This window comes from Salmo salar, chromosome 01, assembly GCF_965601325.2.
Source record: "Salmo salar chromosome 01, fSalSal1, whole genome shotgun sequence".
Lineage (NCBI taxonomy): Eukaryota > Metazoa > Chordata > Actinopteri > Salmoniformes > Salmonidae > Salmo > Salmo salar.
In genome coordinates this window covers 143,265,419-143,292,900 of record NC_138291.1, presented here as the reverse complement: position 1 = coordinate 143,292,900, position 27,482 = coordinate 143,265,419, and the positions used below count along the sequence as shown (strand labels likewise).

Below are 27,482 nucleotides of genomic sequence, written 5' to 3'. Positions count from 1 at the left end.
AAATTAGACCATGTCAAAAAAAAAATTGATTGGTAAGTTAGTCTAGCGGCCAGCTATCTTAACTTGTAGTAATCATGGTCGAATTACTGACCCGGGCCCCCATTGATTTTGTTAGGCACTCTCACTCAGATGTCATATTAAGAACTGCAAATATTCGCTCCACCCCATGGCAAAATGTGTAGAATTGCAGCAAACCTGCATTAAAAAGGTAACATTTTCTCTACTCCCCATGGCAAATGTGTAGAATTGCAGGAAATTAACTCTAAAACTTCACTTTGCTGTCAAGAGGGGGGCCACTAAAACGTTTTGGTCCCAAGTTGGGGGAAGCCCCCCAACAAAATATTCCTTAGGGCCCGTAAAAGGCTAGCGCCACATGTATGGATGTGGGTATGTAGACCCGCAAGCCACTGCAGATTTTTTGTGGCCCCCACCCCCATCGAAGATGCCCATCCCTGGCCTAGGCCTATAGCCTATTATAAGGCAATAATGGCATACACACCTCTGTGGACAGAGGACAGGATGTCAGAAACGGCTAGTTATCAGATCACGTTACCACTTATCTGAAGTCAGGTGTTGGGTGGGCAAAAATAGAACCATGCCACCTGTTCACTGGATCCTGTTCCGTTTCCAATCACTTAAAGAGCCGCTGATTCATTTGATTATTCATCCATCCATTTTCATGGCTTAGCAGAATAAACTGGGGGGTTTGCTGTGTTATTTGCACGCACAGCAGCCTGTGTACACTGTTTTTACATTACAAGGTGTACTTTATCACTAACCTCAACCCTGTTCCATAGTTGTAAAGGAAATTGGTTAATGCTGCAGCTTCAGACAGTGTTTTTATCACTGCCAGCCTAACATGGACACAGGTCTAACATGATGGAGATGGGAAGGAAATGAGATCAATACAAAGGAGACGTGCCTCTTTATTTGGGGTTGTGTTTCTTTCACAGTGTTACAACTCCTCTCTAAAGCATGTTGTTTCTGGACATTCATCAATACATTTTAGGTTGAGGACAATCCACTTGCTACCAGTCTTATGCTCACAATGGATATCCCAGGCATTAACAGCATTTTAGACTAGAAACATATTTTGTTTTGATCATGCCATTAAAGTTGGCCCTTTATTGACTGTGGTAATGTGATGAGATAACATTATAGATCTCGTTCTGTCAGTCAAATGGTGGGGAAGGACCTGGGGGAGGGTGAAGGAGAGACAGGGCGAGTGCTGCCCTCCTCTCTGGCCTTTGTTCCTGCGTGGGCTTGTAGAGCTTGCAGTTGTTCAGTTGAGAACAGCGCTTAAGTGGGCCACAGGGGAGTGAGAGCAGGCTGTGGGGGGGGGGGGGGGGGGGGGGCTGCAGGAGTGAGGTAGGTGCCCTGTTTACATCCAGAAAGTCACTCCTCTCCTCATCTCCTAATCATCAGGGGCAGGCTGCAGGGAGCAGGTGGGTTTTGTGTTGTAGAGGCCGATAGGGCCTTGCACTTTAGCTCTCCTACTGCAGAGTGCATGGAGCAGAAGAAAAATGGTACCTGTAGAGACTAAAAAGAGAAAGCATGACAACCTCTGAATGGATCACTTGACTGCCATGTCAGCAGCATCTCCCTGGCACCAAGACTGGCATACATTTATTTTTTTTATATTTTTCCTTCATTTTATATATAAATATATTTTTTTTTTGGGGGGGGTGGATCAGCTTAATATTGCGGAAAGAATATTGCTTCCATCAATGTAATTGTCTACATCATTTCCAAACCCCCATATATTTTTGGGGTAAATATATCCATACACGCATGCATACATGTACACATATATACATACACATACCTATATAGACATACATACTTTTTTAAAGAATATACCTTTATTATTATTCCCCGCAAACCCTACCACCGATCCCCCAATTGGAGTAAACTAATAAACACTTCGGCTTTTACCTTCAATTTATTCATCTTATACACATTTTACAGACACAGTCTATTTTACAATAGTTCTTTTTTGTTTGTTTTTAGTCCTTCCTCGATTTCTGATGTCCATCCAGTTTGATTTCTATTTGTAACTGTGCTATATCACAAAAAGTCTAAACCTATATCCATTTTACAGACCCTGTATGTTTTACATTGTTTATCTTGTTATTAGTCCCACCCTTCAGCTCCATTCAACCCCTCCCATCTATCTCTCAACATCATCCATTTCGGATTTCTATTTGCCATATATTTTTCAACTGTGCTGTCATGCTTCACAAACAATTTAACCTTTCTATTCTCATAGCTTCTACAGATTGTAAATTCTAAATAAACATTTTTGCTAAAATAATTATTATATTATTGATTGATTGACTATGGCTTTTCAAATCACCCAGTATTGCTATCTGCAGCGTTAGTTCTAGGCAAATGTTGCAATTCTTCAGCCATTCCTGGACCTGTGACCAAAAACGAGCTACATATGGACAATACCAAAATAAATGATGTAATGACTCTGCCTCCTCACAGCAGAATCTGCAGAGCTGGGAAGATTGTTTCCCCCATATATATAACATTCTATTACTTGCAAGAATTTTGTATAGTAATTTCAATTGAAAAATTCGAAGTTTTGAATCCGGCGTTTTGCGTATCAATTCATAAACCATGTGCTATGGAATGGGTACATCGAAAATGTCTTCCCAACTATTTTGCAATTTATATGGCACAGCTGTCAGTTTTGGGTTTTTTAAATGAAATTGGTATATACACTGCTCAAAAAAATAAAGGGAACACTAAAATAACACATCCTAGATCTGAATGAATGAAATAATCTTATTAAATACCTTTTTCTTTACATAGTTGAATGTGCTGACAACAAAATCACCCAAAAATAATCAATGGAAATCCAATTTATCAACCCATGGAGGTCTGGATTTGGAGTCACACTCAAAATTAAAGTGGAAAACCACACTACAGGCTGATCCAACTTTGATGTAATGTCCTTAAAACAAGTCAAAATGAGGCTCAGTAGTGTGTGTGGCCTTCACGTGCCTGTATGACCTCCCTACAACGCCTGGGCATGCTCCTGATGAGGTGGCGGATGGTCTCCTGAGGGATCTCTTCCCAGACCTGGACTAAAGCATCCGCCAACTCCTGGACAGTCTGTGGTGCAACGTGGCGTTGGTGGATGGAGCGAGACATGATGTCCCAGATGTGCTCAATTGGATTCAGGTCTGGGGAACGGGCGGGCCAGTCCATAGCATCAATGCCTTCCTCTTGCAGGAACTGCTGACACTCCAGCCACATGAGGTCTAGCATTGTCTTGCATTAGGAGGAACCCAGGGCCAACCGCACCAGCATATGGTCTCACAAGGGGTCTGAGGATCTCATCTCGGTACCTAATGGCAGTCAGGCTACCTCTGGCGAGCACATGGAGGGCTGTGCGGCCCCCCAAAGAAATGCCACCCCACACCATGACTGACCCACCGCCAAACCGGTCATGCTTGAGGATGTTGCAGGCAGCAGAACGTTCTCCACGGCGTCTCCAGACTCTGTCACGTCTGTCACATGTGCTCAGTGTGAACCTGCTTTCATCTGTGAAGAGCACAGGGCGCCCGTGGCGAATTTGCCAATCTTGGTGTTCTCTGGCAAATGCCAAACGTCCTGCACGGTGTTGGGCTGTAAGCACAACCCCCACCTGTGGACGTCGGGCCCTCATACCACCCTCATGGAGTCTGTTTCTGACCGTTTGAGCAGACACATGCACATTTGTGGCCTGCTGGAGGTCATTTTGCAGGGCTCTGGCAGTGCTCCTCCTGCTCCTCCTTGCACAAAGGCGGAGGTAGCGGTCCTGCTGCTGGGTTGTTGCCCTCCTACGGCATCCTCCACATCTCCTGATGTACTGGCCTGTCTCCTGGTAGTGCCTCCATGCTCTGGACACTACGCTGACAGACACAGCAAACCTTCTTGCCACAGCTCGCATTGATGTGCCATCCTGGATGAGCTGCACTACCTGAGCCACTTGTGTGGGTTGTAGACTCCGTCTCATGCTACCACTAGAGTGAAAGCACCGCCAGCATTCAAAAGTGACCAAAACATCAGCCAGGAAGCATAGGAACTGAGAAGTGGTCTTTGGTCATCACCTGCAGAACCACTCCTTTATTGGGGGTGTCTTGCTAATTGCCTATAATTTCCACCTGTTGTCTATTCCATTTGCACAACAGCATGTGAAATGTATTGTCAATCCGTGTTGCTTCCTAAGTGGACAGTTTGATTTCACAGAAGTGTGATTGACTTGGAGTTACATTGTGTTCTTTAAGTGTTCCCTTTATTTTTTTGAGCAGTATATTTTTATATAGCACACTTTTCTTTAACCATTTGTGTTCTTTAATACAGGGCCGACATACAAGTTCCTTACTTTTTTCCCCTTCTACTTGCCTCTTCCATTTTTGTGGTAATGCTGCAATTAATTGGTTGTAATTTTGGGTACAGCAGACATTTCCATATCTCTGTGTTAGCTGCATGTGTGACATCACTCCACCAGTCCTATTTATATCATTCACTATATCATTCACTTTTTTTTTAATCAATTACTATATTTGAATTTAACCACAATATTTGTTGTATTATTTGTTCTGTCTTTTCAGGTGGATTAAACTGAAATTGCAAACAACTTTCTAAGGCTTGTTTAAAAAATAAAGATATTTTGGAGATTATTTCCTTTTCAAACAACCGAAAGTGGGCAGGTGTAATCTGAATAAAGGGAAAAAGGCCCTTCTTGAACATAGGATGAGACATTCGTACCAATTTACTAGAAAACCAGTTTGGATTTAAGTATAACGTTGGTATGACTGATGCCTTTAGTGAGAGGCCCAATGCTTTAATATTTAATCATTTCTGCCCTCCGAATTCATATTCGTTATATAAATAGGCCCTTTTAATTTTATCTGGCTTGCCGTTCCAAATAAAATGGAATATTTTTTGTTCATATAATTTAAAAAGCAGGTGTAGGCAAAACCATAAGCAAATAGGTAAACTGTGATATGATTAAAGAGTTAATCAGGGTGATTTTTCCACAAATAGACAGGTATTTTCCTTTCCATGGTAGCAAGATCTTATCTATTTTTGCTAACTTTCTATAAAAATGTATTGGAGTGAGATCATTTCTTTCTTTTGGGATTTGTATACCGAGTATGTCCACATCTCCGTCAGACCATTTAATTGGTAAAATTTGCATTTAGTGATCCAATATGTAATATTATACACTTATCATTGGTTTTAATCCAGAGAGGATAGCAAAAGTATGTAGATCCTCTATGAGGCCATGGAGAGACTCTAATTGTGGTTTTTAAAGAAAACATGAATCATCGGCGTACAATGACACCTTAGTTTTTAAGCCACGGATTTCTAATCGCTTAATATTATTGTTTGATCTAATCTTAACAGCTAACATTTCAATGGCAATAATAAATAAATATGCCGATAGTGGACCGCCTTGTTTTACTCCTCTAGATAGTTTAAAACTTTCTGAGATGTAGCCATTATTTAATATTTTACACCTAGGATTACCATACATAGCTTTAACCCATTTTATAAGAGATTCCCCAAAATTGAAATATTCGAGGCATTTATATATAAACTCCAGTTGTACTTTATCAAAAGCCTTTTCAAAATCAGCTATGAAAACCAGGCCTGGTGTCCCCGATATTTCATAGTATTCGATTTTTTCCGGTACTTGTCTTATATTATCTCCAATGTATCGTCCATGTAAAAAACCTGTCTGATTAGGATGAATAATATCTGACAATACTTTTTTAATTCTATGCGCCAAGCATTTTGCTAGGATTTTTGCATCACAACACTGAAGTGTAAGAGGTCTCCAATTTTTTAAATGGACTGGATCTTTATATATACCATTTGGGTCCTGTTTCAGTAATAATGATATCAGACCTTCTTGTTGCATGTCTGATAATCTACCATTTATATAGGAATGGTTAAAACATGCTAATAATGGTCCTTTGAGTATATCAAAAAAAGTTTTGTATACTTCCACTGGTATGCCATCCAGCCCTGGAGTTTTCCCATCCTTAAAGGCCCCAATTGCATCAAGCAGTTCCTCCTCTGTAATTTGGCCTTCGCATGAGTCTTTCTGTACAGATGTTAATTTTACATTATTATTAGGAAGAAAATCCATACAATTAGTTTCAGTTAGTGGAGATGGAGGAGCCTGAAATTAAAACATATTAAAGTACTTTACTTCCTCTTTAAAATATAATTTGGTGAACCATGCATGACTCCATCATTTGTAACAAGTTTTAATACATTTTTTTTGGTAGCATTTCTATATTGAAGATTGAAAAAGAATTTGGTGCATTTTCCCCCATATTCCATCCAGTTCGCTTTATTTTTATAATATATTACACTAAATCTTTCTTGAATAAGTTCCTCCATTTCTTTTTGTTTTTCCTGTCTGAAAAAGTCAGTTATAAATTCTTCTGTCCTAGTTCTAAACAATTTATCATCTAGTAGGCTTTGATTAAATTTCCAATATCCTCGCCCACGTGGAAATTCTGTAAGAGTAATATATATGCCAATTATGTGATGATCCGACCGCATTCTGTCCCCTATCAACACTTTTTAAACTTTTGGTGCCAGAGAGAAAGTAGTCAAGGCGACTAGCTTGATTAAGCCTCCGCCATGTATATCTCACTAGGTCAGGGTATTTAAGTCTCCATAGATCCACTAATTCCAATATATCCATGACATTCATGATTTCCTTAAGTGCCTGAGGGTGATAGTTTGTAGTGTGTTTTCCTTTCCGGTCCATAGAGGTATTTAAGACCGTATTAAAATCTCCCACCATAATAATAGAGTCTAGTGTTTCTTGTAGAGTTGATCAATTCTTATATATATTTTCAAAGAAGCTTGGATCATCATTATTCGCACCGTATAGGTTAATAAGCCATATCTGTTTATTGTCCAATAACATATTTAAAATGATCCATCTACCTTGATAATCTGTTTGGACAATTTGCACATTTGGATCAAAATTACTGTTAATTAAAACCATCACCCCTTTTGAATTTCTTTGCCCATAGGAGAAATATATTTCGCCACCCCAGTTTTTTTCCCACAAAACTTCTTCTAAAATTGTTGAATGGGTTTCCTGTAAACAATAGATATTATATTCCTTCTCTTTTAGCCAGGTAAATACTGATCGTCTTTTCTTATTATCTGCTAGGCCATTACAATTGTAACTGGCTATACTTATTTCACCACTTACCATAATGAGACACAACTTTAAATTGTATTTATCAAAATATATGTTTGTAAACGTACCATTAAAAGGTAACATGATGATTGAGTGTCTATATAGCTATTCCATGATATTTGCATTGCTACTAAGTAAACCTCCAATTGGTCCCTACTATTCCTCCCGCTAAAAGCCTTCCTCATCTCTAGTTGGGTTGTCATCCCAATGCCCGGCAGACCACCCCCGATCCCCCGTATCCCATAGCCCTGAACAGACTGGGATCCATCCTTGGAAAAGAGCACACAGTGCCATTTACCGAATTGAAGTAAATTAATTGCCAAATGCATTTCCATCGCCCTCACCTCGATTTGTATTATATATAGCTGTGGATCATCCTCTATTGTCCCTAACATCATTTACTCCTTCGCAACAGTTGTGGGATACACACATACACCCACACACACTCAACCCTTCCCCCCACACAACCATAAACTCACATTCTCAACAGTTGCACCATCCTAGAGCCCAACTCAAGAAAGATCTTGATTTACAAATGCATTTACAGTTGCAGCTGCATTAGAAGGCCTGCAAGACCGCACAAAAACATGGTCAGAAATTGAGAGATTTTATTAACTATTGTCACATCCTAGATGATGGAGGTCAAATGTACACCTTTTCCCTGAAACACCCACAGTACGGTCACCCGTATTGACCATTTATCCCAAGCATCTCCATGCAGTCAGACTTTGATTTTGTGCCACCAGGGTCACAATAATATACCCGCTCTCTGAATGTCCGAGTGTGACCCCCTCCCCATGGGTTACTGCAGCTAGTGTTGCCAGCACTGCCACTGCCTGGGTGGGGGCACCCAAGACTGGCATAATTTACCGTATAACCGCGTAACCGATGGTTATAAAATAACTGAAGAGGGGATGGCCAGGCATTTGTGCAGTTGAGTCCATTTTTTTGAGGTAACATGGACTCTTAACAAACTTTGTTGCTCAAGCAAAGTATTGTAGCATACGAGTCTTCGGTTGCCTAAGTGACGCCCGCATTCCTGCAGCTGCAGCACACATAGAAATAGAGTTGATAGTCCCAGTCGGTATTCACGCCAACAAATTGGGGGAAAACAACATTATTTTCTATTGACCCCCATTGTAAAAGAGGTAACTTCGTCATACATGTTTTTGTTATACGTCATACATGTTTTGTTTTACAGAAATAACAAAACATGCCGAAAAGCTGCTGTGTTAGTTAAATGTACATGTAACCTTGTCGAAAAGCATGACCTCTGGTTCGCAATGCTCCCACGTAGGGAAATAGAGCCTGTGAGCAGAGTTCTGTGTGAGGGATACGGTGTCCGAGGAGTCTACACGTACTGTAGATATGTGTGTGGGAAACATTAAATCACAGGTAAGACATAACTTGTTTAGTACAGTCCGTTTGTAACTCCACTCACTACTTGCAGCTGTATAGTCCGTGTGTTTGTGTTAGTCTTGGCAAGTTTAATGTTACGGTCGGTAGCTAGCACTCACTCAAGTGGCTGCTAGCATCGTCATGAAAAGGGGCATGAGGGAAGCCCTACAATATTACGTTTTTCTAAGTAGTGAGAACGCCAGGGAGCAGGCAATGTTGAAAATGAATCTCTAGACATGTTATATTTTTCTTAAATGTAGTTTTGTAATCGACTAAAACAAGCAGACAACAAAAACTGCATTTGAAAAAGTTCAAGTTTTTGCTGTGAGCTAATGGGGTAGCCTACTGTAGGTAACTACAGGTTGTTTTCCCCACAGGCGGGATGGGTCATGAAGTTCTATCTAATACCAACTGGGTCTATAGAATAGGCTTGGAACCTCTCACCCTGGCAATAGATGCAGTAAAGAGGTCAATCGAACTCAACAAAACAATGGAATTGCCATGGAAACGCGTGGAGGAAAGGGCCTTGGGGGAAAGATCCTTAGTCTCCTCATTGCCCCCCAGCAAAATTAGGCTACATTTAGGCTATTGTTTATATGTGTATTTCACACTATGAGGTAACAATCTGAGTATAATGCTTGTATGGATGTCAACCCCAACACATGTTCATGTCATCATTACTAATCAACTGCATTACAGTTAAAAACGACTGACTTCCACCACCTTTGCTAACCAGCTTATACATTTGGCATTTTTAGCAGTCACTTCTTCTAAACCTGAAAATAGACCTGTTGAAGTTCTACATGTGATGCAGCGGGAAAAAAATCAAAATATATAAAAATTGTGCACCTGTTACAATACATAAATCATGACGGATTTGACGAATATCCACTTTGTCAGATCAGTTGAATGTGAGCCAATCTGGTCAGTGGAACTGTCTGCGTTCCATTGACTCCTTCACCGCATCCACAGTACTTGACTGGTAAACTCATGGGTACACTCTCAATGGCTGCCTCGTATTGGGATGCAATCATTTCAATGGTAATGTAGAATGTTAATTCAAATGATAACTGATGTGGCTCATTCAATGGAATGTATTTTTTGTCATGTCGGTTGAGTTGAATCAACATATCACAGCACATATTGATGGGTACACTTCCTCTTTTTACTTCCTGCTTTGCTCCTATGAGTACACTTTCGATGGCGGCCAGCCCACCCATTATGCCATCATTGACCTTGAATGGGTATGCCCGTTCTATTCATTCTATTTCTATGGCATCACATACAGTCAGGAGCAGAGGAGAGGAGAACATGTGCAAATAGGCTATTCAAATAGTTGACCGCAGTCATTTGGCTAGCCAATAACAGTCATCCAAAATTCCATGACCGTCCCAGCCCGATCTGGCACTGATTTGTCTCTGTCATGTTAGTTTCTGTCATCTGCTGCCTTCCTACTAGCATCGCCCTGTGATCAGGTACCTGGGCTTTTGGAGCTTTTTAGACCATGTTGTCACGCTACCCGCAGAACAAATGCAATTTGCTGAGCGACATTAAAAGGCCATATCTTGAATCATGCAGGATTTTTATCTTCAATGGATGCTGAGAGATCTTCAGAATTGTTTAAGTCTTTCTGTCTTTGGTTTTATCAAATGGTAGGCTAATACATTATATAAACAAGGGGAACACTTTTCTAAAACCCCTGCTGCACCATCAAAGTATAGGCTATGTTCCTTCAATGGAGAGAGGCTTCAGTTTGAAAGTCCTGACTGATGACAGAACAGGAGCGGAATAGTCTGACTGACTGGTCTCTGGTTCTTTCTGTGAACAGCATGGAGAACCACCTGTCTGAATCAGTGCTCAAGTGTTTTACCAATACAGGATGGAAGAAAATACTATTCAATTCAATGCAGCCTCCTGCGTTAAAAGGAAACTACGCTGATTGACACCCTGTGCATGCACTATACTGTGCTGTACTATCATGCACTATACTGTGCTGTACTATCATGCACTATACTGTGCTGTCATGCACTATACTGTGCTGTCATGCACTATACTGTGCTGTCATGCACTATACTGTGCTGTACTATCATGCACTATACTGTGCTGTACTATCATGCGCTATACTGTGCTGTACTATCATGTGCTGTACTATCATGCACTATACTGTGCTGTACTATCATGCACTATACTGTGCTGTCCTATCATGCACTATACTGTGCTGTACTATCATGCACTATGAAGGGAGAAATGCATCTGAACACAACCTCTGGTATATCACTGAAGATGGAGAGGAGGAGTAGTAGGATGGAGAGAAGGAGGTGGAGGAGGACAGGCAGACCCCAGAGAGATCCAGGGCTCTTAGGAGACAGGTTAATTAACCAGGAGAGGCTTGGTCATGGAAACTAAGTTGAGCAGATGAGGGGGAGTGTGTGGGGGGGGGGGGTCACCGCGGAGGACAGAGCAGGAGGAGGAGAGGTGGCTGTTCTATGATTAGCCTACATGCTGCTTTACTGTGAATGTCTCCCTCTGCCCAAGTCCTCATCTCACCGTAGCTCTGTGTGTTCAGGGTTGGGTCGTTAGCCAATAAAGATGGATTCTAAATCTCTGACACCAGCTGCATTTTTGGACACCTATGCGTGTGTTCCAATGCCGAGGTGGGAGAACAAAGTAAAAACCGTGGTTTGACAAATACGACCACATTTTCACAAAATTAGCCTAAATGTTTTTGGCAAGAATTAATCAACGAATGTCTGAATGATAAAAATCGTTGGAAGATGTGAAGGGAACAGATTTGTGAGAGCAGAGGGAGAAAGAGAAGCTCATTAGGGCTGTTAAATATTAACTGTTTTTTTATTGCTGTGAACACGGAGACAGGAGACGAGCTCTCTGCTCGGACCACTGACTCATACACTACCCTGAGTACATTCAGTACTGCTGGCCACAGCTGCCTATTCTAGCGGCACAGCAGTCAGAATTACACCGGTGCAGTCAATGTGATGAGTTGCTTAAGCACTGACTCTCAAATGGACAGTTATTGTACACACAGAGTCAGTATTCTTATTCCAATTATACCAAAGAATCATAATGATATGGTATTGTGACTGTATTTGTACATGTTGTGCATAGATGATTGGTGGAGGGAAGCTTACTTCATGTCTTCCCAGGAACCAAATAATCGAATCAAATCACGTTTTATTTGTCACATGCGCCCGAATACAACAGGTGTAGACCTTACCATGAAATGCTTACTTACAAGCCGTTAACCAACAATGCAGTTCAAGAAAGAGGTTAAGAAAATATTTACTAAATAAACTAAAGTAAAAATAGTAAAATAAAAAAAGTAACACAAAAATAACAATAATGAGGCTATATACAAGGGGTACCAGTACCGAGTCAATATGCAGGTTAGTAGAGATATTTGGTACATGTAGGTAGGGGTATGCATAGATAATAAACAGCGAGTAGCACCAGTGTGAAAACAAAACAAAAGGGGGGGGGTAGCTCTTAAGGAGCCTAAAGTAGCTCTTAAGGACCCTTTTGGTCCTAGACTTGGCGTTCCGGTACTGCTTGCCGTGTGGTAGCAGAGAGAACAGTCTATAACTTGGGTGACTGGAGTCTTTGACAATTTTATGGGCTTTCCTCTAATACCGCCTAGTACCTAGAGTTGAAGTCAGAAGTTTACATACACCTTAGCCAAATACATTTAAACTCACTTTTTCACAATTCCTGACATTTAGTCCAAGTAAAAAGTCCCTGTCTTAGGTCAGTTAGGATCACCACTTTATTTTAAGAATGTGAAATGTCAGAATAATAGTAGAGAGAATGATTGATTTATTTAAGCTTTTATTGCTTTCATCATATTCCCAGTGGGTCAGAAGTTTACATATACTCAATTAGTATTTGGTAGCATTGCCTTTAAATTGTTTAACTTGGGTCAAACGTTTTGGGTAGCCTTCCACGAGCTTCCCACAATAAGTTGGGTGAATTTTGGCCCATTCCTCCTGACAGAGCTGGTGTAACTGAGTCAGGTTTGTAGGCCTCCTTGCTCGCACACGCTTTTTCAGTTTTGCCCACAAATTTTCTATAGGATTGAGATCAGGGCTTTGTGATGGCCACTCCAATACCTTGACTTTGTTGTCCTTAAGCTATTTTGCCACAATCTTGGAAGTATGCCTGGGGTCATTGTCCATTTGGAAGACCATTTGCGACCAAGCTTTAACTTCCTGACTGAATTTTTGAGATTTTGCTTAATATATCCACATCATTTTCCTTCCTCATGATGCCATTTATTTTGTGAAATGCACCAGTCACTCTTGCAGCAAAGCCCCCCCACAACATGATGTTGCCACCCCCGTCCTTCACGGTTGGGATGGTGTTCTTCAGCTAGCAAGACTCCCCCTTTTTCCTACAAACATACAATGGTCATTATGGCCAAACAGTTCTATTTTTGTTTCATCAGACCAGAGGACATTTCTCCAAAAAGTACGATCTTTGTCCCCATGTGCAGTTGCAAACCGTAGTCTGGCTTTTTTATGGCGGTTTTGGAGCAGTGGCTTCTTCCTTGCTGAGCGGCCTTTCAGGTTGTAGGACTCGTTTTACTGTGGATCTAGATACTTTTGTACCTGTTTTCTCTAACATCTTCACAAGGTCCTTTGCTGTTGTTCTGGGATTGATTTGCACTTTTCGCACCAAAGTACGTTCATCTCAAGGAGACAGAACGCATCTCCTTCCTGAGCAGTATGACGGTTGCGTGGTCCCATGGTGTTTATACTTGCGTACTATTGTTTGTACAGGTGAACCTGAACCTTCAGGCATTTGGAAATTGCTCCCAAGGATGAACCAGACTTGTGGAGGTCTACAATTATTTTCTGAGGTCTTGGCTGATTTATTTTGATTTTCCCATGATGTCAAGCAAAGAGGCACTGATTTTGAAGGTAGGCCTTGAAATACATCCACAAGTACACCTCCAATTGACTCAAATGATGTCAATTAGCCTATCAGAAGTTTCTAAAGCCATGACATCATTTTATGGAAATTTCCAAGCTGTTTAAAGGCATAGTCAACTCAGTGTATGTAAACTTCTGACCCACTGGAATTGTGATACAGTGAATTATAAGTTAAATAATCTGTCTGTAAACAATTGTTGGAAAAATTACTTGTGTCATGCACAAAGTAGATGTCCTAACCGACTTGCCAAAACTATAGTTTAACAAAACATTTGTGGAGTGGTTGAAAACGAGTTTTAATGACTCCAACCTAAGTGTATGTAAACTTCCCACTTCAACTGTAGGTCCTGGATGTCAGGAAGCTTGGCCCCAGTGATGTACTGGGCCATACGCACTACCCTCTGTAGCGCCTTACGGTCAGATGCCGAGCAGTTGCCATACCAGGCAGGGGTGCAACCGGTCCGGATGCTCTCGGTGGTGCAGCTGTTGAACTTTTTGAGGATCTGGGGACCCATGCCAAATCTTTTCAGTCTCCTGAGGGGGAAAAGGTTTTGTCGTACCATCTTCACGACTGTCTTGGTGTGTTTGGAGCATGATAGTTCGTTGGTGATGTGGACACTAAGGAACTTGAAACTCTCGACCCGCTCCACTACAGCACCTGTTCATTAGTCAACCTGGGTACACTAATACCATAGATATAATCTAGAATTCATGTCTCTGTGAGTGATATTAATTTTATACTCCCAGACCCAGATACACCTTAGTTAGCACTTAAATTGTCCTGGTACTGTGCATGCAAACCAAATTGAGACAAAGGTTGCTTGTGGAGTTCTTTGCAGTGGACTTTGTTCTGCCACTTTGGCGCCAGACCAGAGAAGAGCTTGTGGTTCTCTATAGTCCGTCTATCAATGTGCTCCCCTCCATCGATGGCTCTGGTGGTACCCAGTTGACCAATGTGTCCTCTCTCTCCTGCAGGCGCCATGCAGACCCCTGAGGCAGGCGCTGACTCCGCCTCCACTGTCCCTCTCCAGACCGCCGTGCCTGTGCAGCCCGCAGGTTCCACCCAGCAGGTGACCTCTCAGGTGCCTGTCCAACAGCAGATAAACGGGCTGTGTGTGTGTGTGTGTGTGTGTGTGTGTGTGTGTTTGTGTTTTGATTTGTGTGTCGTTTCTAACTTGTTGCCCTACCGTTGCAGACCCAGACTGTTCAACAGGTTCAGCATGTATACCCAGCACAGGTGCAGTATGTGGAGGAGAACAGTGGCGTCTACACCAACGGAACAATGTGAGTGTTTAGTGTTGCTCAACCACCGCTGCCTTTGTCACTCACTCTGCAGTGGCACTACACACTGGCTTTAACGTCTTCTCTGTAGTCAACGGCAACAGCTAAAGTCACTTCACAGCAGTAGTTCTGCCACACACACATGGCGGGCGCGGAGGGCGTAAGTAACAGCACAGTGAAGTACTGTGTGATTGTGTGCAGTCACCTGGAGATGACCAGGAGTATGAATAAGTGCTGCGTACTCCTTGGCTCGGGGGACAAGGTTATGTACACACTCCACAGGCTGGGGCTTTCCCATAGTGAGTGACACAGTCCCAAATCGACCGACAGCAGTCTCTGATGGAGGGGCTTAGGGAGGGGCAAGGCCTGGCTAACAAGCTAGCTCAACGCCGTCTAACTTCAGGACAGAACAAGTGAGCTGAGCACACAACCACTTACTATTTGAGTCTGTTAACAGTGTGTTAGTACCAGCTGCTTGTCCCCTCCACAGTTCTATTGGGTATAGAAGTAGATTCACTGCACACCAAAAGAGTACATGAAAAAAGGGCAGGGGTTATTTCTTACCGTTCAGATGATTTGTCAACAAGAATCATTCTGGTGCCCTAAACGTTCCTCCATAACCTGGTATCTCTCCAGAGTTTCGGCATAAGTCTTATGCACTCCTCTACAGATTTATTTGGACAGTGACGCTTGTAATTTGGCTTTGGATTTGAGATCAAATGTTTTATGAGGCGAGAGAACAGAAATAGGACAGCATTCTGGTAAATAAACTTAAATTGACATTTTTCTTGCTGCACTAAAAAATATGTCAATTTAAGTTTATTTGCCAGAGTGCTGTCCGATTTCTGTTCTTTGGATTATATACAAGCGAGTACAGAATGTCACCTTTTTATTTGAGGGTATTTTATTACATATCTGTTTCATCATTTAGAAATGAAAGCACTTTATGTATCTTGGCCCCCCATTTAAAAGTATGTGGACAATGTCACTTATAATGTATTTCATTTTGTCTAGTTTAGTATTTGGTCCCATATTCCTAGCACACAAACACTGCGTCAAGCTTGTGACTCTAGAAACTTGTTGGATTCATTTGCAGTTTGTTTATGTTGTGTTTCGGATTATGTTGTGCCCAATAGAAATTAATGGTAAATAATGTATTGTCTCATTTTGGAGTCACTTTTATTGTCAATAATTATATAATATGTTTCTGAATACGTCTACATTAATGTGGATGCTACCATTACGGATAATCATGAAGGAATCGTGACTAATGAGCGAAAAAGTTGGAGGCATAATTATCACATATGACACACTAGATTATTTACCATTCATTTCTATTTGGCATAACATAATCCAAAACATAACCAAAACTAACCGCAAATGAATCCAACAAATTTGTAGTCCCAAGCTTGATATAGTCATTGCATGCTAGGAATATGGGACCAAATTAGTGTTGCATGGTATACCGAAACTTCTGTACCTTTTTGATACTAGAACATGAAAAACAGTTTGGTACTCAAATGTTTGTTACTTTCAGTACTTCTGTCAAATGTGTCTCACTTCGTCTACTGATTGAGAGAGGATCAAGTCTGTCTATCAGCAAGTCAATGTCTCTTTCATAGCGCGAGTGCACTGTGCCTGCTCCAATTACTCATTGCTTGCTCTAGCCTGAACCACTGCACTCACTGGGAGTCTGGGCTGCGTAACGTTAGCTTCCCACTCATGCTGCATACAAGCTAACACACAGTTTCAACACAATGTTGTTAATTACTGTTTGCAAAACTATGTCCGTTACAGACTAGAATGCTTTACAATGAAAGAAGAAACTGTTAGCTTCCAGTTTTGTAGGCTAACTTTTCTTGCTAGCTTACAGCTGAAGCTAACATCAATTTACTACCCTAGTACTTTTTTGTGATAATGTGCAAACCATAATGCAAAATATGCTGATTGTCACCACAAACTTTATTAATTCAGTTCAGACAGAGCAACTGACTGTGTGTGTGAATTACTTCTTTACTGGGTCTTAAAGAGACAGCGCACACTTTTATAAAATAAGAGATTGCTTCTTTTATGCAAATCTTGTTCAGCCGTATAATAAAATAAGTCCCAAATGGAAGGGAAACGGATAGTTTTTTTCCCTCTGAATCCCATGAAAGCAGCCAAATCAAGCTCAATAACTCAATACATGCGCACACTCCTATTGAATATGCATTTCCCTGTATTAGGAATAGGCCTAGGCTTGATTATATCTTGATTTACCCAGTTCATCAATAGAGATTTACCATTAAAATAAATTATTACTATTATGTTGTTACGTAGTTAGATTGGTAAAAACAAAGTCAAATTCATGAATTTATATACATGGCTGTCTCTGAAAAAATTGACATAACATTTGAAATGTTATGATATTGAACTCAAAAGATCTGTCTGGATCAAGCGCCTTTCTTTGACTTTTTTTTGCGTATCGAGTATTGTGATGGTATCGAGTATTGTTATACTAAAACTGGTATCCGTATGGAAGTCAAAATTCGGGTATCGTGACAACCCTAGACCAAATACTACATTTTTGATGAAATGTAATACATTATAAATTAATTTGTCCAAATACTTATGACACCCTCAAATGGGAGGACTAGATGCATAAAGTGCATTCATTTCTTAACGGTGAAACAGATATGTATGAAAATATCCTCAAGTAAAAGTACAGCAGTGACATGCTGTACTGTCGCTTCATATGAAACATTTGATCTCAAATCCAAAATGGAGTAAAGAGCCACATTTTAAAGTTTTATCATCGTTGTCCCAAATTTATATGTAGGGGAATGTATATAAAGGTCTGAGAGAGAGAATATGTTTCTGGTCCACAACACCTGTTGTGTCAAGGCACTGAAGGGTGTCATTATATCAGAGGCCAAGGTAATGGTCTGAGTCACTGCAGAGGAAAACGACAATCACACAAATCTCTGTCGGCACGGCGACTCCTCAGGTGATTTGTGTAACTATGGAAACTCCACTTTCATTAACACAGGAATATTGCCTTCCCGTGAAGGCTCAGAATGGCACCGCTAATTCACATCAAATAGGCACTCTAGCACTATTCAAACTTGCCTTTATGTAGAAGGAAATTATCCTGACCTATCACTCCGGGGGGGGGGTGGAAATTCCTAACTTTTCCCTCCGATGTTTTTGCCCAGACGGACGTACTCGTACTCCGAGCCCCAGGTGTACAGCCAGAACAGTGGAGGGAGCTACTTTGACACGCAGGGCAGCTCGTCCGAGGTGTCTACAGTGGTGTCGTCCCATGGCATGGCCAACAATGGAGGGGGGAACGGGGGTCTGACCATGGGTCTGGCCGGGGGGCAGATCATCAGCAGCTCTGGAGCCTACCTCATCGGGGGCAACTCCATGGACAACTCTGCCCCCCACCCAGCCACCCAGACTACCCGAGCCTCCCCGTCCACTGTGAGTGTACGGCCCCCCTTTACTTACTCTTCTCGTCCTGTCTGTTTGTCTGTCAGGCTACTCTCTCCTGCCTGCCATAATGCATATCTGAAGCCTTTCTTGAGTAACTATAGTACCACTTAGCTTCTATGTCAGTGTCTGAGAATGTGTTATTTTGTCCAGTCTCCCTCTGTCCTGTGGTCTTCTCAGCTAGTACTTTCTATAGGTATCTACCCTTTCCAGTGCTGTGAATTGGAATTTCCTCTCGTGCTGTGTTTTAACTAAAGATTAAAATAAATATGAAATAATATTTGTTAGTACTGCTTTACTGTGTCGTGAAGCTTTTAAGACAAAACACAATGGGTGTGTTTGAGCAGTAAGCGTAACGAAGACTTCTGTAGAGGAAAGCCGGCGAGTGAAGTCAGGAGTTGCATCTTCGACAGCCGAAAGTCGGACACTGTAGTGGTAGTGTTTTTTTTTTCCAACAGCAAGGCTCAGACCAACATGGCAGTGTCAACAAAGCTGCTCTTATTTCTAAATGTTTTTCTGTATAAATGTCACAAAACATTATACCCCCATATCACACACTCACAAACTGAAAACATAACGAGGCCATACTTGCGAACATTAGAAACAGTTTAAACGTAAACAATTTCTCTGTCTAAAAATCTTCATCAGCCAGTTAAAATCGTTGATTTTTATACAAGCTACGTTGTAGCTAGTCCCATCAGAAAGTCTGGCAAACGTTAGCCCTATGCTAACCTCGCCAGATGACCATGATTATTTCCTGATTATTTCCTGTCAAAGACCTTAGACTTTATATCCACCAACCAATGGCATTTCTTAAAATCAACCCTGGCCACCAGAGGGATATTTTAAACCTTAAAATTCAAGATTCGCTTTTGTTCAAATTTATTTATATAGCCCTTCTTACATCAGCTGATATCTCAAAGTGCTGTACAGAAACCCAGCCTAAAACCCCAAACAGCAAGTAATGCAGGTGTAGAAGCATTATGGCAATTGGTCTGTAACAAAGTGTTTTGTGCCAACATTGCATTGAGGCATCCTTGACTAGGGTACTAGCTATTAGTACTAGCGTTAGACAAAATGTTCAAGTTTTCGCATATATTAGTCACACATTCATGTGCTTTCACAGCAATAAAGATGTAGGATGATTGTACAACATGTACGTTGTATATTCGCAAATTGTTTAAAAAAAAAAACTCTGATGCTCGCGGTCTTGTCAAATACAATACATGACCTAAAGTATGTGGACAGCTGCTCGTTGAACATCTCATTCTAAAATCATGGGTATTAATATGGAGTTGGTCCCCCTTTGCTGTTTTAACAGCCTCCACTCTTCTGGGAAGGCTTTCCACTAGATGTTGGAACATTGCTGCGGGGACTTGCTTCCATTCAGCAACAAGAGCGTTAGTGAGGTCGGGCACTGATGTTGGGCGATTTAGGCCTGGCTCGCAGTCGGCGTTCCAATTCATCCCAAAGGTGTTCGATGGGGTTGAGGTCAACGTCTGTGCAGGCTAGTCAAGTTCTTCCACACCGATCGCGACAAACCATTTCTGTATGGACCTGGTGGCTTGACCCACGAAGGCAAAAAGCCCAGAGACAGCAAGGTTTTTATTTGAGGAAAAATCGCTCCATTGTTGGTCCTCGAGTCAAATAACGCATATGTGACAAAGTAGATGATTATAAAAACGCATATAAAACATTGTACATGTAAGTGTAGCCTACACGTCTATGTAATATAGCCTATATTAGCAAATATTATTTATGTAGCACTGCCAGTAGCTTATGTGTCTTCTGGAAGAGGGACTCCAACAAGAAGCTCCTCATAAAATGTATCTGTAATCTTTATTTGCAAGGTTTTGCCGGCACAACACACTACCACAATTAGTGTAGGCCTAATATGTAGTTCTACATTTGTGCCACCCCTCCAAGCCATGTGAAGTGAGTGATTTTAGGTTGTTTCGTTATAACTGTGCTTGTAATGGGCTGTTTGGGGACAAGCTCCTCTGGTGGAAACACGTGATTGGAATGACTAACAGAACATACCATTTCATTTTTGTCATTTACATCAAATGTAAGGTAAACGACAAGTTGTAGGTTATAATTGTAAAAAGTGTCTCCTCGCCAGGCGAGGGCGTAATCGCTACAGGTATCCTCTAATAGGCTTTCACCTCACAGGCCTGGAAGCCGAGGCCGCCCTATGGAATAGTTGACCTGCATGGGGGAAGGTTTGTTCCTGGGTTGTCATGTTCTGTGCTGAGCTAGCAGTAAGATGAAATATGAATCGTCGAAGAGAGAAGTTGTTCAGCTCGTCTTTCTATCCACGCCTTACACAATCAAGGAGAAACACTTGGGCAACGACGCGAGCAGTGACATGCTGTAAAAGATGTGCTGGCGATGTAAAAGAAGTGCTGTTGAGTTAATACATTTAAATACTGTTTTTTTAAAAGTTATTTTTCATGGTATTATATGCAGTTGTCACTATGACAATGAAGACAACCTGAAAGCACGGAATGATCTTGTTACCACCTTATTAGTAGGCCTACAGCGTGCGGTAGGGTGTGTTGATCAGTTGATTGACAGATGTACTGTAGAACGATAAACATCAATCTTTCCTCTGGTGTGGATGCTTGCAAATGTGGGTTCTTCAAAATAACTTAACACTATTACTGCAATACTGCCATCTGTAGGATGATAACGAGAGTGCTTGACTTTGTTAAGGACGCTGTTATGGAAAAGCGTTTGTTCACCTCAATCTATGTCAACATTTGTAATTGGCTGATGTAGAACTTGTTCCAGGAAATCATCCCTGTCATCTGGTGAGGTTAGCATAGGGCAAAGGGCTACCGTGTGCCAGGTTATCTGATGGAACCAGCTACAATGTATCTTACTATCATGTACATCGACTATTATACTTGGCAGATGTGTATTTTGAGACAGGTCCAACAAAAACACCCTAATGATTGGTTGACGCATAGTGCCTCCCACAATGCAGGTGAGAAGCAACTGCAGCAACTTCATCAAAAACTGCATGACCTTTGATCACATGATTTTTGTAAAGTAAGTCGACATGGAGTCGCAAGTCTGACCATTTTTAGAACTATAATACAACACACTTTGAAAGGACTTGAAAAAATTGGTCTGCTCCAACATGCGCAATGAGTGTGGTCTACCTCAGTGGATCTGTGCTCTCCTTTGGTGGCTGAAAATGGTAGTTTCACAGCTTCTGATTACTGTGGCGCTTGTTTATTTATTGAACCAGGCAAGTCAGTTAAGAGCAAATTGTTATTTGCAATGACGGCCTACCGGGGAACAGTGGGTTAACTGCCTTGTTCAGGGGCAGAACCACAGATTTGTACCTTGTCAGTTCCGGGATTTGATCCAGCATCCTTTCGGTTACTGGCCCAACGCTCTAACCACTAGGCTACCTGCCGCTTGACTTTCTGTTAGCACACTGCTTCATTAAGACAATGGGAAATGTAATTCAAAAGACAGTTAGGTTAATTTAAGTTTAAACTGACTTTGCTATACTGGGCTTTTGGCACTAGTTTGGGTGATGCTTGCTTTCGGAGCTGTTCTGGATTTTTCTGATTTTCTATGTGTCAGTACTGTGTCAGTATTCTAGTGCAACTTTTTCCTTTGTTGTTTTTGTTTTTCCTTCTATTCTTTGCTCCTTGGTCTATCAGATTGAAATGGCGATTGAGACGCTCCAAAAGACTGAAGGTTTATCCAGTCAGAGAAGCTCGCTGCTCAACAGCCATGTAAGTCGCCACTCTAAACGCCTTGCCTGCCTGCCCTGTATAGCTGTTCTCACTCTCTAGTACCTCCAAATCTCTCTCCTTGCCTCTCCCTCTCTTTCTCTCTATTGTGGTGGGGGTGCTTCCTATGCTCCAATTTTAATTTTTTGCTGCTTTAGTTAATTGTGCTTTTAAAGCTAGGAAAGGGGGTGTTGGTATTTACAGACAAGTGGGGGATGAAACATGCATCTGTTGTGGATTACAGAGAGGTGTAGTGACATACATGTGTGTAATTGACAGCATATCTTCTCTCCCCCACAGCTGCAATGGCTACTGGATAACTATGAGACTGCGGAGGGGGTGAGTCTGCCTCGCTCCACTCTCTACAACCACTACTTGCGCCACTGCCAGGAGCAGAAATTGGACCCGGTCAACGCCGCTTCCTTCGGCAAACTCATCCGCTCCATCTTCATGGGGCTACGCACGCGACGCCTCGGCACAAGGTGAGCTACTGAGTTGACAGACACGCTCTGATAACTCCCTCTGCACCTTGCTCCCCCCTCCTCCCCTTCTCCCCTAACCTGTCACTGCATCTCAAGTCCCAAGGTTCTGCTCTCCCTAACTCTCCTCTGACGCCTTCAGTTTAGTCTTGTCCTTTCCTTTTTCCTTGGTTGTCTTCATTATTATTTCTTGTTTGGTATTACAGCATGTTTAAAAAAAATATATAAACAAATACAAATATTTTTGGGCTGCTAAATTAATATTGGGGAAACACTGAAAACTGTTAGCTGTCTGTTCATTCCTGTGTGTGTGTTGTAGGGGGAACTCAAAGTACCACTACTATGGGATCCGGCTGAAGCCGGACTCTCCTCTCAACAGACTGCAGGAGGACATGCAGTACATGGCCCTCAGACAGCAGCCTGTCCAACAGAAACAGAGGTACAACACATACAGTTGAAGTCGGAAGTTTACATACACTTAGGTTGGAGTCATTAAAACTCATTTTCAACTACTCCACAAATTTCTTGTTAACAAACTATAGTTTTGGCAAGTCGGTTAGGACATCTACTTTGTGCATGACACAAGTAATTTTTCCAACAATTGTTTACAGACAGATTATTTCACTTATAATTCACTGTATCACAATTCCAGTGGGTCAGAAGTTTACATACACTGAGTTGACTGTGCCTTTAAACAGCTTGGACATTTTCAGAAAATGATGTCATGGCTTTAGAAACGTCTGATAGGCTAATTGACATCATTTGAGTCAATTGGAGGTGTAGCTGTGGATGTATTTCAAAGGCCTACCTTCAAACTCAGTGCCTCTTTGCTTGACATCATGTGAAAATCAAAAGAAATTAGCCAAGATCTCAGATAAAAAATTGTGGACCTCCACAAGTATGGTTCATCCTTGGGAGCAATTTCCAAACGCCTGAAGGTACCACGTTCATCTGTACAAACAATAGTACGCAAGTATAAACACCATGGGACCACGGAGCCGTCATACGGCTCAGGAAGGAGATGCGTTCTGTCTCCTAGAGATGAACGTACTTTGGCGTGGAAAGTGCAAATCAATCCCAGAACAACAGCAAAGGACCTTGTGAAGATGCTGGAGGAAACAGGTACAAAAGTATCTAGATCCACAGTAAAACGAGTCCTATATCGACATAACCTGAAAGGCCGCTCAGCAAGGAAGAAGCCACTGCTCCAAAACCGCCATAAAAAGCCAGACTACGGTTTGCAACTGCACATGGGGACAAAGATCGTACTTTTTGGAGAAATGTCCTCTGGTCTGATGAAACAAAAATAGAACTGTTTGGCCATAATGACCATTGTTATGTTTGTAGGAAAAAGGGGGGAGTCTTGCTAGCCGAAGAACACCATCCCAACCGTGAAGGACGGGGGTGGCAACATCATGTTGTGGGGGTGCTTTTCTGCAGGAGGGACTGGCGCACTTCTCAAAGTAGATGGCATCATGAGGATGGAAAATGATGTGGATATATTGAAGCAACATCTCAAGACATCAGTCAGGAAGTTAAAGCTTGGTTGCAAATGGGTCTTCCAAATGGACAATGACCCCAAGCATACTTCCAATCTTGTGGCAAAATGGCTTAAAGACAACAAAGTCAAGGTATTGAAGTGGCCATCACAAAGCCCTGACCTCAATCCTATAGAAAATTTGTGGGCAGAACTGAAAAAGCGTGTGCAAGCAAGGAGGCCTACAAACCTGGCTCAGTTACACCAGCTCTGTCAGGAGGAATGGGCCAAAATTCACCCAATTTATTGTGGGAAGCTTGTGGAAGGCTACCCAAAACGTTTGACTCAAGTTAAACAATTTAAAGGCAATGCTACCAAATTCTAATTGAGTGTATGTAAACTTCTGACCCACTGGGAATGTGATGAAAGCAATAAAAACTGAAATAAATCATTCTCTCTACTATTATTCTGACATTTCACATTCTTAAAATAAAGTGGTGATCCTAACTGACCTAAAACAGGGAATTTTTACTAGGATTAAATGTCAGGAATTGGGAAAAAGTGAGTTTAGATGTATTTGGCTAAGGTGTATGTAAACTTCCGACTTCAACTGTACGTACATACATACATACATACATACAGTGTATTCGGAAAGTATTCAGACCCCTTTACCTTTTACACATTTTGTTACGTTACAGCTTTACTCTAAAATTGATCAAATAGTTTTTTCCCTCAACAATCTACACATGATACACAATAATGACAAAGCAAAAACAGGTTTTTAGAAATGTTTGCAAATGTATATAAAAAAAAAAATACAACTGAAATAACACATTTCAATAAGTATTCAGACCCTTTACTCAGTACCTTGTTGAAGCACCTTTGGCCACGATTACAGCCTCGAGTCTTCTTGGGTATGACGCTACAAGCTTGGCACACCTGTATTTGGGGAGTTTCTCCCATTCTTCTCTACAGATCCTCTCAAGCTCTGCCAGGTTGGCTGGGGATCGCCAATGCAAGTCTCCAGTAATGTTTGATCGGGTTCAAGTCTGGGCTCTGGCTGGGCCACTCAAGGACATTCAGAAACTTGTCCCGAAGCCACTCCTGCATTGTCTTGGCTGTGCGATTAGGGTCTTTGTCCTGTTGGAAGGTAAACCTTTGCACGAGTCTGAGGTCTTTTTAGAATGATTGAGGCCACTGTGTTCTTGGGGACCTTCAGTGCTGCAGACATTTTTTTGGTAACCTTCCCCAGATCGGTGCCTCACACAATCCTATCTCGGAGCTCTACGGACAATTCCTTCGACCTCATGGCTTGGTTTTTGCCCTGACATGCACTGTGAACTGTGGGACCTTATATAGACAGGTGTGTGCCTTTCCAAATCATGTCCAATCAATTGAATTGACCACATGTTTATACAACTTGATTGGAGTCCACATCTCAAGGATAATCAATGGAAACAGGGTGCACCTGAGCTCAATTTTGAGTCTCATAGCAATGGGTCTGATTAGTTATGTAAATAAGGTATTTCAGTTTATTTAAAAAAACTGTTTCAATTTTTTCATTATGGGGTATTGTTTTATTTTTTTTAATCCATTTTAGAATAAGGCTGTAACGTAATAATGTGAAAAAGGGAAGGGGTCTGAATACTTTCCGAATGTACTGTACATACAGTGCATACTTACAATGACATTAAGAACCCTGCACTTTTCATGACATAGATTGACCAGTTGAATCCAGGTGAAAGCTATGATCCCTTATTGATGTCACTTGTTAAATCCACTTCAGTCAGTGTAGATGAAGTGGAGGAGACAGGTCAAAGAAGGACTTTTAAGCCTCGAGACAATTGAGACATGGATTGTGTATGTGTGCCATTCAGAGGGTGAATGGGCAAGTCAAAATATGTAAGTGCCTTTGAACGGGGTGTGGTAGTAGGTGCCAGGCGCACCTGTTTGTGTCAAGAACTGCAACTGCTGGGTTTTTCATGCTCAACAGTTTCCCCTGTGTATCAAGAATGGTCCACCATCGAAAGGACATCCAGCCAACTTGACACAACTGTGGGAAGCATTGGAGTCAACATGGGCCAGCATCCCTGTTGAATGCTTTCGACACCTTGTAGAGTCCATGCACCTTGTAGAGTCCATGCTGTTCTGAGGGCAAAAGGGGTGCAACTCAATATTAGGAAGGTGTTCCTAATGTTTGGTATACTCAGTGTACATATACAAACAGTACTGACTGAGGCATTGTCATTGTAGGTTTAAGCCGGTGCAGAAGGTTGATGGTGTGTCTGGGGAGAACTTCTCAGGCGGTGGCCAGCACACCCCCAGTGCAGCGGAGCAGACCGTCATTGCACAGAGCCAGCACCACCAGCAGTACCTGGGTGAGTGAGCAGTGTGTATGCTTCTGTGTGTGTAGACTAAGTGACTTTCAGCATCAATAGATTGCTACTGTTTGATGTTCCCTTGTTATGACACAATAAGTTTTGATACCACTTCATGAAAGTGCTCCTCCGCTGAGTGCTGTAAGGGTTCCCCTGTCGGTTATATTCTGCAATGAACCACTGATCGGATTTTCTCAGCCTTCAGTATTTCCTTGTTAAATATTTACCCCTGTGTTCCTCTGCTTTATACTGGATTCATAACGTGAGTTGTTGTTGACCTTGTCTGATTTCCATGCGTCTCTCCCTGACAGACGCGTCCCGGGCACTGCCAGACTTTGTGGAGTTGGACCTGGGAGAGACCAACGTGGACAACATCGGCCCAGATGACATCAAAGCTCTCCAGTCACTATACAGAGAGCACTGTGAGGTCAGAGATTATCCATCACCTCTAACAAAGTTCTACAGGAAAGTTTGTATTATTCTCTACGGGGTAAATTCAGACCGGAGATACGCGCATGTAAATGGAACTTCATTCTTTTTTCATGCACTTTCCTCTCTGCACACATTCTGACCTTGAACTTAAGTAAGGGGAATCGAATATGGCCAACAGGTATCCGTTTGGGGTGGAGATTGCAGAAATGGAGGTGTATCTACAAATCAAATCAAACTTTATTTGTCACATGCGCCGAATACAACAAGTGTAGACCTTACTGTGAAATGCTTACTTACAAGCTGTTAACCAACAATGCAGTTCAAGAAGAGTTAAGAAAATATTTACCAAATAAACTAAAGTAAAAAATAATAGAAAGTAACATAGTAATAACGAGGCTATATACAGGGGGTACCGAGTCAGTGTGCAGGGGTACAGGTTAGAGGGAATTTGTACATGTTAGTAGGGATGAAGTGACTATGCATAGATGATAAACAGCGAGTAGCAGCAGTGTACAAAACAAATGGGGGGGGGGGGGGGGGCAATGCAATAGTCCGGTTGCCATTTGATTAATAGTTCAGCAGTCTTATTGCTTGGGGATGAAGCTGTTAAGGAGCCTTTTGTTCCTAGACTTGGCAC

At 41.8% G+C, this 27,482-nt stretch overlaps 1 protein-coding gene across 4 annotated transcripts in view; it reads left to right on the top strand.

Moving 5' to 3' along the window:
* rfx3 (regulatory factor X, 3 (influences HLA class II expression)) overlaps positions 1 to 27,482 on the top strand; it is a 66,399-nt gene that overhangs the window by 17,396 nt on the left and 21,521 nt on the right. Inside the window, exons 2-9 of one of the 4 annotated variants that reach the window (XM_014129960.3) lie at positions 14,551 to 14,645; positions 14,771 to 14,859; positions 18,051 to 18,324; positions 22,008 to 22,082; positions 22,380 to 22,561; positions 22,878 to 22,997; positions 26,289 to 26,413; positions 26,725 to 26,840. In XM_014129960.3, coding sequence (XP_013985435.3) covers positions 14,556 to 14,645; positions 14,771 to 14,859; positions 18,051 to 18,324; positions 22,008 to 22,082; positions 22,380 to 22,561; positions 22,878 to 22,997; positions 26,289 to 26,413; positions 26,725 to 26,840 — 1,071 coding nt within the window. In that variant the 5' untranslated portion in view covers positions 14,551 to 14,555. Of the gene's footprint in view, positions 1 to 14,550; positions 14,658 to 14,770; positions 14,860 to 18,050; positions 18,325 to 22,007; positions 22,083 to 22,379; positions 22,562 to 22,877; positions 22,998 to 26,288; positions 26,414 to 26,724; positions 26,841 to 27,482 lie in introns of all 4 variants that reach the window. The other 3 variants (XM_014129952.3, XM_014129944.3, XM_045689750.2) reach the window with 3 other exon arrangements.